Source organism: Pipistrellus kuhlii, unplaced genomic scaffold (assembly GCF_014108245.1).
Source record: "Pipistrellus kuhlii isolate mPipKuh1 unplaced genomic scaffold, mPipKuh1.p scaffold_m20_p_18, whole genome shotgun sequence".
Lineage (NCBI taxonomy): Eukaryota > Metazoa > Chordata > Mammalia > Chiroptera > Vespertilionidae > Pipistrellus > Pipistrellus kuhlii.
The window spans coordinates 2,607,189-2,619,035 of record NW_023425493.1 but is presented as its reverse complement, the minus strand read 5'-3'; the positions used below and the strand labels follow the sequence as shown (position 1 = coordinate 2,619,035).

At 58.4% G+C, this 11,847-nt stretch overlaps 1 protein-coding gene across 1 annotated transcript; it reads left to right on the top strand.

Annotated features, from left to right (window-relative positions):
* Nucleotides 1-1,261: 1,261 nt before the first annotated feature.
* On the top strand, nucleotides 1,262-11,256 carry SELE (selectin E). Its single transcript, XM_045583407.1, has 14 exons — nucleotides 1,262-1,399; nucleotides 1,709-1,791; nucleotides 2,607-2,993; nucleotides 3,713-3,820; nucleotides 4,204-4,389; nucleotides 5,038-5,298; nucleotides 5,415-5,603; nucleotides 6,569-6,757; nucleotides 7,153-7,341; nucleotides 8,110-8,286; nucleotides 8,769-8,879; nucleotides 9,518-9,539; nucleotides 9,650-9,714; nucleotides 10,860-11,256. Exons 2-13 carry the CDS (start codon nucleotides 1,755-1,757, stop codon nucleotides 9,696-9,698), a joined length of 1,905 nt encoding a protein of 634 aa, XP_045439363.1. The 5' UTR covers nucleotides 1,262-1,399; nucleotides 1,709-1,754; the 3' UTR covers nucleotides 9,699-9,714; nucleotides 10,860-11,256.
* Nucleotides 11,257-11,847: the final 591 nt, after the last annotated feature.

Sequence of the window (11,847 nt, the reverse complement as noted above, 5' to 3'; positions counted from 1 at the left end):
TTGAATCAGGACCTCCTGGAAAGTGTGGCGAAGGGACCACAGTGGGTCCTGGGGATGCTCAGCCTCATGCTCGCTCCTTTGTCCTCTTCTTCCCCGTGTGTTGGGGGCCGGGATCCATTCTCACTGCAGCCTCCGTCCTCTGCTCTGCGTTTCCTTCCTGCCTCCATGTCTCAGAATCCGAGAGTATCAGCTCTCCCCGCCGAAAGCTGGGGTGGTCCTGTTGCTCTGGGAAGAAGTAGGAGGACTGGAGACCCGGGCAGGACAAGGAGGCTCATCGAGGGCCTGACAATAAGGAACCGGGACGCGAGGCAGCAGTTCAGGGATCAGGTCCTGAGGGTGACTGTCTGGGCTTCCCCCATCGCTCTGTGCTGTTGGCTGAGAAGGGTAAAACCTGTGATGTCTCAATGTCCTCGTCTTTAAAATGGGGATACTAAGAGCACCTATTTCACTGGCTGTCGTGAAGATTAGACAGTCTGATAGATGAATATGCAAAATGCTCAGAATGGGGCCTGGCACATAGGGAGTACTCAACACATTTTGGAAATATTATATCTAGTAGTTTGGCTGTACCTATGCACAGAGCCTGAGGATTATTGTACAGCTTGTGACTCATTGAGACAGTGTACTTTAAGATGGGTTGACTTGATAGGTGAGAAAGAGGAAAAATGTGGTTGGTGACCCATTACTGGCATTGCTACCACAATTACAGAGGAGATGCTGCTAAGCAGCAAAGCTTTTTTTTTTTTTAATTCTCACCTGAGAATATTTTTTTCCACTGCCTTTCAGACAGAGGGGAAGGGAGGGAGGGAGAAGAAAAATGAGAGAGAGAGAGACATTGACATGAGACACACCAATTGGTTGTTTCTCCCGTGAGCCCCGACTAGGGCGGTGATCAAACCAGCAACCCAGGTGCATGCCCTTGACTGGGAATCAGACCCCCAACCCTTCAATGCATGAGCCGGCCTTCTAACCACTGAGCACACCGGTCAGGGCTAACTGGCGAAGTTTTAAAGGTGGAGATTTTTTCATGATTAAAATGAAAGACCATGCACTTGTGTCATATTCATGGAATTCATGGAAAGGTGTGTAACAAAGGAGACTTCGGTGTGCGGGGCAGGTTCCTGATATCATTGTCATCTTTAGCACCGTGGATATTCCCGGGAAACTTCTTGGATATGCCGGGAATTCCTGCCTGCGGGTTTGGACTGTTTGGCCGTGACTCACAGGAAGCCAGCCGCCCTATAAAGGCTCCGGCAGCGCGGGCTCTGCTGCTGTCGGCTGGCTTGGCACCAGCCCCAGAGGAGCAGCGGACACAGCACAGGGACTCGGAGGGGACAGGACTCAGAGGGGACGTGCCGGGAACCAGACTCGGACAGGGAAACAGCGTCTCCACAAACCCGTAAGTCTCTAGAGAGCAGCCCTGGGCAGTGCCACTGAGAGGGTCTCGATGATCAGATATGCCAGGCCTCCTGACGGGACCTTTCCACATCCGGGCCGTCAAAGGCGGGCTTCTCCCTGTGACCTCAAGCACGCAGGTGTAAAACTCTCATTTATTCATTCAGGCAAACCTCTCTCTCACAGGGACCGTGGCCCTAGAGCCCTTCACCGAAGGTCTTGGGAGGCTGCGGCAAACACCCCTGGAGGCTGAGCTGAGAAACCGGCAGCCTGGGTTTCACTCTGTAATTCACTTTGTGCCTTTTCTCCCAGGAAAAGCACCTCAAGTCCGACCTTGGACAGGAAGAACTCTTGAAGCCATGACTGCCTCGTGGCTGTTCTCTGCTCTCGCCTTTGGTAAGCCAACGCCATCGGAGCGGCTCTCCCCCCCTCCATCCGGGCACCTGGGCCCTTTCAGACCCATGATGCTTCCTGGTGCATCACAGGGTGAGCAGAGACCCTGCCCTCCCACACAGAGTGGTGGTGTGCCCTGGACCAGGGCAGTTTACCTCTTTGTGTCTCGGTTTCTGTAAGTGCAAGGTGTTGGCCGTGCACAGCTCAGTCCCAGCAGCACCGTAAGGGTCAGGGTCATGGGCAGGCACAGCTCCCAGCAGGCTGGTGGCGCCCAGCAGCGCTTGCTCACTCTGACTCCTGGCCCACGGCAGAGGGGTCCACGGACTGTGGTGGGAGCAGGCTAAGCAACTGCTGTCAGTCATAGAAGAAAACGCAGGAGACCGAGGTTTCTCTGTGCGAACCCCTTCTTACTCTGGAGAACAAGGTTCGAGTCATCCTGAGGCCCGCTGTGGGCCTCCCTAAGTGGGAAAAAGGCCCAGAAAGAGCCGCAGAGCCCCACAGGCATGAGCCAGGGCAGGGCAAGTCAGAGGCACGGAAAGCAGAATGCTGGTTGCCAGGCCTGGGACAGGGAGGGGGTCAGAGTTCAATCGATGTAAGGTTTCCGTGTTTAGATGGAAGAGCTGGAGATGAGTGGTGGTGAGGCCTGCCCACATGAAGCTATTTATACCCCTGGACGGTGCCCGTCACACGTGAGGGAGGCGACCTACACTTTCCCCGGGGGCAGCAGGAGGAGGAACAGTGGGGAGGGGAGGAAGGCCAGCTCAGAGCCAGACCTCGGCAGGACTGACCGCTCTCCTTCCTTTCGCCTTCCCCCTCAGCGCTCCTCCTGGTCAGACCGGGCACAGCCTGGTCCTACCACACCTCCCCGGTGAACTTGACCTTTGACGAGGCCAGCGCCTATTGCCAGCAGCACTACACCCACCTGGTGGCCATTCAGAACCAGGAGGAGATCCAGCACCTGAACTCCGTCCTCAACCACTCGACCAGTTACTACTGGATCGGGATCCGCAAGGTGGAAGGCCAGTGGGTGTGGATCGGCACCGGGAAGCCCCTGACGGAGGAGGCTGCCAACTGGGCGCCCGGCGAGCCCAACAACAAGCAGGCGAACGAGGACTGCGTGGAGATCTACATCCGGCGGCCGCTGAATCCCGGCCAGTGGAACGACGAGCGGTGCAGCAAGCGCAAGCTCGCCCTGTGCTACACAGGTGGGCACGGCGGGCAGAGGGAGGCCTGTGCCACACAGGGGGGCACGGCGGGAGGAAGATTTCACCACAAACTGCTGGCACTAGGCAAACACTGATCTCTATGTGATTTATTTATATATATATATATATATATATATATATATATATATATATATATATTGAGTTCCGAGGAAGGGAGAGGGAGAGAGAGAAACATCAGTAATGAGAGAGAATCATTGGTCGGCTGCCTCCTGCACACCCCCTACTGGGGATTGAGCCCACTCTTTGGATTGAGTCAAACGGCCTAGGTCGATGATTTTATGTTCTAAAAATCTGGTGTTAAAGTGTGCCGCTTGAGAAAGTATCTCTTTGCTTCTTTGTGCGAATGCAGGCAAGCACCCATGTGTGCCTGTGTCCGTAGCTGCATGTATAGGCCTGTACACATGTAGGGTGTGTGTGCACACGCACAGGGCATGTGTTGGCCGATGGCGGGGGAGCCGTCGTTAGGGTTTGGGATCCAGTGAGTTTCCTAGCCTTGGTGCCGGGAATGGCCGTCCCCCTGCCTCCCCCGTGCTGGCATCAGGGTCTCAGCCGCCGAGCCCGGAGCCCGGCTCTGGTGCTCTGTGAAGGCTCCTCCGTCAGGACGTCGGGCACTGGTGTCACTGGTGACGTCTGTGGTGCTCACTGCTGACCCTCAAGTCCACGGGCTCACGCTCCTTGCCGTGCCTCTGTACCCGCAGCTGCCTGCACCCCGGCCTCCTGCAGCGGCCATGGCGACTGCGTGGAGACCATCAACAACTACACGTGCCAGTGCCACGCCGGCTTCCGTGGCTCCCAGTGCGAGCAGGGTGAGTCCGATGCCACCTGTCCTCCCTGGGATGGCAGTGCCAGCCGAGCTGGCTGGCTCGGAGCCGGGTCTGCAGGCCTCAGCTTCCTGGGAGCTTGTGGTGCCCAGGGGCGGTGGGCAAGGGCTGAGCCTGTGAAGCCGGACCCTCTGGGTTCAAACCCCAGATTCCCCGCTCACGTGGCACCGTGACCAGAGCTGCACACCGGTCCCAGCTTTCTTGCTGCAGGATGAGCAGGCGAACAGCCTGCCTCCTGGGCTGGTGGCTGGGATTCTGGGACCCGAGGCAGACAGGGGTTTTCAGGAACCCACAGTAGCTGCAGTTCCCGGGGTCCCTCCTCCTGAGGAGCTGAGAGAGGGTAGAACTGACTCGGTTTTCCTTTCCAGCGGTGACCTGCCCGGCCCCGGACGCCCCTGAGCACGGGCGCCTGGAGTGCACCGGGCCCTGGGGAAGCTTCGGCTACAACGCCTCCTGCACCCTGCGCTGCAGGGAGGGCTACCGGCCCCGCGGCCCCCGCGCCGCCCGCTGCACCGCCTCCGGGGCCTGGAGCAAGCCCCTGCCGGCCTGCGAGGGTGAGTCTCCGGGGCCCCCTCCCCGCCCCAGCTTCCTACCCGACCTGGGACATGTCCAGACTCTCGGGAAAGTTCTTTCCAGAAAGCTTGTCCTCAGCCAGTGTCCATGGCCGGGGCCGTCCCGCTTGGGGTGAGAGGCTTTGTCTCGGTGTGCAGAGGCCTCTGCGGCCCTGGGACCTAGCAAACCGGGCACACGCTCCAGACCTCAGGCCTCTGCCTCCTCGCCCTGATTGACGGCAGCAACAGCCCAGTCCAGGGCTGTGTGGCCAGCCCGCCTCTGCGTCTCCTTCTCCCTCTGTCTTGTCTTCTGTCCTCGGGGAGCGTGGGAGTTAGTGAATGGTGTCTGGTTTGTCCCTGCTGTTCCCGCACCCCGAGCCAGCTTGGGGCTGAGGGTCTGCTGCCCTGCACTGGGGCCCTGACACCTCGCTCAGGTCCGGGGACTGGGCTCCAGATCAGACCCTGAGCCCAGAGCGATGCCCAGAACAGAGGGGAATGGCCACCAGAGAGAGAAAGCCTCCCCGGGTGTGCCCTCCGTCCTGGGAGTTGCCAGGCCTCTGGAAGGCTGCTCCTCGCTCCATCCCGGACTCAGGCTGGGCAGGAAGCGGCTCCCGCGCTAACGCCCTGACCCTGTGCCTTCTCCCCCCGCAGAGGTCCGGTGCGCCCCGGTGACACCGCCTGCCCACGGCTCCACGGCCTGCTCCCCGGGCCCCACGGCCTTCCAGGGGAGCACCCTCCCGGGGAGCACGGCCCCGGGGAGCACGGCCCCGGGGAGCATGGTCCCGGGGAGCACCGTCCCATGGAACACCAGCTGTGCCTTCAGCTGTGAGGTCGGCTTCAAGCTCGTGGGGGCCCCGCGCCTCCGGTGCACGGCGGCCGGGCGCTGGGACCATGAGGAGCCCACGTGCACAGGTAGGCCTGTGGGATTCACTGCTCAGAGCTCCCCCCCTCACCCCCCAACACCTCCATCCCCCCCCCCTCCCTCCCTGCAGCCCTGCTCACTGCCATCCCTGGTCCCTGTGTTGCAGCCCTGACCTGCGCCGCCCCGGACGCCCCTGCGCACGGCTCGGTGAGCTGCAGCCTCTCCGGGGCCGGGGAGCTGGCCTCCGGGTCCGCCTGCAGCTTCGCCTGCGAGGACGGCTTCGTGCTGCGGGGGCCCGCCCGCCTGGACTGCACCGCGCAGGGGCGGTGGGCGCAGCCCGCCCCGCGCTGTGAGGGTGAGCCCGGCCCTCCCAGCAGCATCAGGGTGACAGGGGGTGGGGGTGGTCTGGAAGGAGACAGGAAGTCAGACTGGGGGGCAGCAGGCTCTCAGCTCCTGGAGCGCAGCAGGACCAGGCGCAGCCGGGAAAGCTCTGCCCAGTGAGAGCAGTGACAGGCCGGCTCCCTGCTGGGCCACCCACAGAGCCATGGCGGAGGGTGTGGGAGAGGCAGTGTCACTGTAAGATTTACATTTAACCAGTGGGACCCTGAGAGCTCCCCCTGAAGTTAGAACCTGGCTTCCTTCCTTCTGAAGTGTCTCCGCCAAGGGGGGAGGGCCGGGCGTCCGCTGTCACCTGGCTCAGCACAGCAGTTAACCGGCCCTAAGGCAGGAGGCACCCGGAAAACAGCAGGTTCCACACCAGGTGCTGCTGTCCTCGCAGCCACCGGTGGCCCAGGGCCCTGCCCCCGGCAAAAGCCACAGCCACACACCCCTGCACAGCAGGCCCGGTGTGGCTGTGCTGACCTCCCTTCGCCGGCACCATCCCGGCAGTGTTTCCCAAACTTTTGACACATGTGTACCCCTTCTATAATTTTCGTAACGCTGAGTACCCCTCGTACTCACGAGAACGTAGAATTAGGCGCAGCTAAGCACAGTGCAGGGCACATCCCCACCAAACTCCGGTGCAACGCGTACCCCCACCAAACTCTTTCCGTACCCCTGGGGGTGCGCGTACCACACTTTGGGAAACACTGAATCGCATCCAGACCCAGCTGCACTCTGAGGACACAAACCCCGCCTGGCCCTGCCCTCCTCTCTCCCATGTCCGAGGAGCCTGTCCTGTTAGGTCAGAGCCATGGTTACCGTCCGGGTAACCGAGAGTCCGAGCCCCGGGCCTGTCCTTGCCCGGTGCACTGGGTCCACGCGGCCCACGCGGTCCCTCCTGTCCCGCCAGCGTGTCCTGACCATGCTCTGCTGTTTCAGCTTCCCAGTGCAAAGCCCCCTCTAGGCCCGAGAGGGGCCGCGTGAGCTGTCCCCCCAGCGCTTCCGGAAGCTTCCAGCCCGGGGCCAGCTGTGCGTTCTCCTGCGAGCAGGGCTTTGTGCTGTCAGGACCAGCCAGGCTCCAGTGTGGCCCCCTGGGGCAGTGGGACGGCGTGGAGCCCACGTGTGAAGGTACAGTTTTTGTTTTCTTTTAAGATTGAAAAAATCATTGAAACCCTAATCAGTTTGGCTCAGTGGATAGAGCATTGGCCTGCAGACCAAAGGGTCTTGGGTTCGATTCCGGTCAAGGGCATGAACCTTGGTTGCAGGCTCCTCCCCAGCCTGGGCCCTGGTCGGGGCTTTGTGCAGGAGGCAACCAAGCATTGTGTCTCTCTCCCATCGATGTTTCTCTCCGTCTTTCCCTCTCTCTCCCACTCGCCCTAAAAGTCAATGGGAAGATATCCCGGGGTGAGGATGAACAAAAAGGAAAATTTAAAAATGTGTTTATATAGAGAAGAGCCAGAGACTTGGCGAAACCTGTGGCTCCTGAGACAAGTGAACTTCTCATGTGCTCGCTCCCCTTCCAGCTGTGCGATGTGACCCGGTGGCCCCGCCCCGGGGCGGCTGGGTGCGGTGCCGCCACGCCCCTGCCGGGGAGCTCACGCCCAGCTCCTCCTGCGCCTTCGGCTGCCAGGACGGCTTCCGGCTGCAGGGGGCAGCTCGCCTGGAGTGCACAGCCCGGGGACGGTGGACACGGGAGGCCCCCTCCTGCCAAGGTCAGACTGAAGTCACACTCAGAGGAGTCCATGTGGGTCGAGTCCTCACACGTCGCCCCCAGGGGCTTGAGCCTCATTTAAAGGAGAGCCTTGCTCTGAGTCTAGCCAGTTTGGCTCAGAGCTTTGGGTTGTGAGCTCGATCCCCAGTAGGGGGCGTGCAGGAGGCAGCTGATCAATGATTCTCTCTCATCATTGATGTTTCTATCTCTCTCTCCCTCTCCCTTCCTCTCCAAAAGCAATCCTATCTAATAAAGAGGGAATATGCTAATTGGCCATTATGCCATCACAAGATGGTGGCACCCACAGCTAGAAGATAGTGGTGCCCAGTGCCCGCAGTCCTGCTTCATCCAGCTGGAGTCTCTCAGTCCCCTCAGCCCCACAGGGAAAGGCAGTTGAGGACAATCATGCCAGCAAAGGAGCAGCTAGGCATCAATCAGGCTGGCAGGGGAGGGGTTATGGGGGTAGTCAGGCAGGCAGCAGGCTAGTGGTTAGAAGCCAGCAGTCCTGGATTGTGAGAGGGATGTCCAACTGCCAGTTTAGGACATCCCCCAAGGTGTCCCAGATTGGAGAGGGCACAGGCTAGGTTGAGCGATTGCCCCCCCTCCCCCAAGCACAAATTTTGTGCACTGGGTCTCTAGTAAAATATAAATTTAAAAAATGAAAAAAACGACACAGTGTCCATAAGCATGCTTGTGTGCTGCCCGTCCAGCCGGGGTTAGGAGCCTCTGGGGGATTTTCCTTAACCTCTGCCCGGTCCTTCGCCTGCAGCGGTGCGATGCTCACGCCCGGCAGCGCCCGGCAAGGTGGCCGTGAGCTGCGACGAGGAGCTCGTGGTCGGCGCTGAGTGCACCTTCGCGTGCCCCGAGGGATGGACGCTCAACGGCTCGGCGGCGCTGACGTGCGGAGCAGCAGGACACTGGTCCGGGATGCCGCCCGCCTGCGAAGGTGAGGCCCTTGTTGACGGAGGTCGTTGGGGGGGGGGTGGCAAGAGTGAAGCAGGGGGTTATCTGACTAAAATAAGGAAGATCCATTATGTGCAAACCAGAAAGGCCAGGTTACTAAGCTGTGACAATGCAACTTAATGGGAATACAGAGAAAACAGAAGAGGTGACATGGTGATAGAACGGGTGGAATACTGACCATCATAAAGGGAGAGCTGGGGGGGGGGGGCGAGAGAAAGACAGAGAGAGAGAGAGAGAGTCTGGGGTGCATTGTGTGCCGGGAAAGAGCATGGCAATGAGTCGGGCTGGGCTGGGCAGACCTCCCAGGTCTTTAATGCAACGCCTCCTCCCACGTGCGAACCGCGCGGCTCCTCTGCTCTGGGCCCAGTGATGTGTGTACAGAGCAAAGGGCAGATGCACAGAGCAGAAGGACAGAAGGATTTCCAAGCCAGTTCCTCCTGTGACGGCTCCTCCCTGTCTCCGCAGCCCCCGCCCCGTCCAGCCTGCCCCTGGCCATCGGGCTCTCCGCAGGGGGGACCTCCCTCCTGGCAGCGTCGTCCTTCCTGCTCTGGCTGCTGAAGCGCCTTCGGAAGAAAGGTGAGGCCTGTGCACGCCCCCGACACTGGCCACGCTCTGGGGCAGGAAGTCAGGGTCCGCGGCAGCCGCGCGGAGCAGCGGTCTCCGGGGAGTGCACACACCGGGCGGGAAGCTTTAGGAAATGTGTGTCTGTGGCGCTCACTCTCATTGCAGCACCTCGGGCAGCGCAGGCCTCTGGGCTCCGTGGCCTCCGAGGCCTCCGAGGCCGTGCTCCCAGGAAAGGGGGCAGAATGTCTCTGAAAATGTGCTTGGGGCACAGGCTTCCACGGGGGAATACATCGGAGGGGATGCGCAAAGCATCCAGCCACGCTTGTGGTTTGTTTGGCCTCCGGAGTATCGAACATTTCTTTGAACGAAGTTCTGATGACAAAAATAGGAAATTCCCCACAAGACCCGGGTTCGGGACTTGTCAGGAAAACGTGGACCCTGCCTCTGGCAGGCCGAGCCCGTGGCTGCGGCTGGTGCGGGGAGCCAGGCCCCTCCGCGCCCTACTCGCCGCCACGCTGTGCTGGCGCTCTGATTACGCGGGGCCCCCGAAGGCCCTGGATGTGTAACCCCTGAGGGCGAACCAGACTGTCTCTGGACTCGAGGTGTCCTTCAACGTCACTGAGTCCGAATTACGGGGGGTTTTTTTGCAGCAAAGAAGTTTGTTCCCGCCAGGTAAGTCGCCCTCTGCACCCCGCGTGCCGCTGAGCACAGACACGTCTGTCGTCTGTCTGTCTCTTCCGGCTGAGAGCGGTGCCTCACCCGCTGGGCTTGTGTATCCACAGCAGCTGCCAAAGCCCTCCCTCCGACGGATCCTACCAGACGCTAATTTAAACCCAAAGGGAATCAGGTAGGCGTTGCAATCACATGCGGTTTTGAGAGGAGACAGCCTCTTTGCATGTTCTGTTGTTCATTGAGCCCCGCCCCCCCCCAACCCATCAGTTTCTAGTGTGGGGGTTAGGGGTCATTTCTTCACGGGACTGTGGTTTCACATGTTTGCAGGAGGAGAGGAAAGGAACCAGGCTCTGGCCACACTGAGTCAGTTCGCTATGGAAGTTAATAATAACGATGATAGCCGAGACCGGTTTGGCTCAGTGGATAGAGCGTCAGCCTGCAGACTGAAAGGTCCCGGGTTCGATTCCGGTCAGGGGCATGTACCTTGGTTGCTGGCACATTCCCAGTAGGGGTGGTGCAAGAGGCAGCTGATTGATGACTCTCTCTCATCAATATTTCTAACTCTCTATCCCTCTCTCTTCCTCTCTGTAAAAAATCAATAAAATATATTTAAAAAAAATAATAATAACGATGATAATAGCTACCCTTTATATGGCACTTCCTATATCCTGGGAACAGTTCTGAGCCAGGAAGTCTATGTGATGGTGCTATTACTATATTTATTATTATATAGGTGGAGAAAATGAGGCCGAGAGAAGTAACTTGCATAAAATCGCAAAGCTAGTAAGTGGGTGGCCAGGATGGATTCATGCCTGGGCAGTTCGGTTCTAGAATCTGTGGCCTTCACCACTCTGCTCTGTTTTCTGAGGATTTGAAAGGGTCAAGTCTCCCCAAATGCTTTTTAAAAAATGAGTACCTTTTGTGTGCATTTCCGGTTCATAGGAAAAGTGAGCAGAAAGCACGTACTTCCAACATACTCTGCCTCCCACCCCCCATTTCCTCTATTGTTAACATCTTGCATTAGTATGGTATTTTGTTACAACCTGTGGGCCTACATCGTTACATTGTTAACTGAAGTTCACAGTCTTAGGGTTCAGTCTGGGTGTTGTGTATTCTAGGGGTTTTGACAACTATATGACACAAATCCACCTTCATTGCCACATACAGAATGGCTGCACTGAGCTAACGGAGTAGGATTTGCTGTTCATGTTTGCACTCCCCCAGTGAGAGTGCATACAGTGAACAGAAGATGAATTCTGTTGTCACTCTTCTTATGCAGAGCATTAAGTGTCCTGATGATCTGCACGCTTGTCCCTGCAGGAATATCAGGTAAAGGAGGGAATGAGAGTGATGCCCTGAGGACTGCAGAGGCAGGGAGCTCTCCTTGGATCTCAGACCTTTGTCACCTACTGCAGCTGGACTGTAATGCCTTCAGGAACTTCAAAGGACCAACGTCCCACAGGCAAGGCCAGCCTGCCAGCAAAATGACTCAGTTTCCTCTGTCTTGTTCTGAGGCTCTGCAAAGTGCTGGGTATCAGGGGGAAGGACAATCTCTTCCAGACAAAAACAAAGAGCCTAAGGCTCCGGAGTCTCAGAACTCCATTTCTAACTCTCCCTACTCCTGATGAAATCTTGGTGGAGAAACCCAGTATTTCGTGACCTTGTTTCTTTCTTTTGTCCTTCATCTCTCTATATAAAAGCCTAAGTGACTGAATGACTGGTTGACCAGTTGACCAGTTGCTATGGCGCTCATTGACCACCAGGGGGAAAGACACTCAACACAGGAGCTGTTCGTTGGTGGTCAGCTAACTGACCCATCCCAGAGGCCCACCATCCTGGTGGTGGCCACTCCCTCCCTCAGTAGTCCTGCAGGTCCAATCTCCAGAGAATGGATGAGGCAGCCATTGATTGGCATCATCAGCCCGATCCTGACAGTACCCCTGGCCTCCTGGAAGTAGGCCTCAGGCACCACGGCTGCTTCCCCTCACTAGATGCTTCAAAAGGAAGAAATTATATAAAATCGGCCGCCAGGTGGCTCTCGACAACTGGTGTGAACATCAGCAGAATGGATCCAGATCCTGGGCTAGCAAGAGCCTCCCATCGCCCACCTGGAGGGCTGATCGCATCCCGGCCACCCCTCTCACCCCCCTTGGGCGGGCACGGGATCAGGACTATGAGCGGGAGCAGCAGGCAGGAGCGGCAGGTGGTGTAGGGCTGCCGGTTTCAGCCCTGAGGGACCCCAGCCGTGCACAAATTGCTGCACTGGGACTCTGGTAGTGTTACAACTACTGGTTATAAAGTTGCTGTC

Coding starts and splice junctions, on each gene's coding strand:
- SELE (XM_045583407.1), top strand. CDS start 1,755: ATGACTGCCTCGTGGCTGTTCTCTGCTCTCGCCTTTG. Junction 7,342..8,109: donor GGAGGCCCCCTCCTGCCAAG/GTCAGACTGAAG, acceptor CTTCGCCTGCAG/CGGTGCGATGCTCACGCCCG. Junction 9,540..9,649: donor AAGAAGTTTGTTCCCGCCAG/GTAAGTCGCCCT, acceptor GTGTATCCACAG/CAGCTGCCAAAGCCCTCCCT.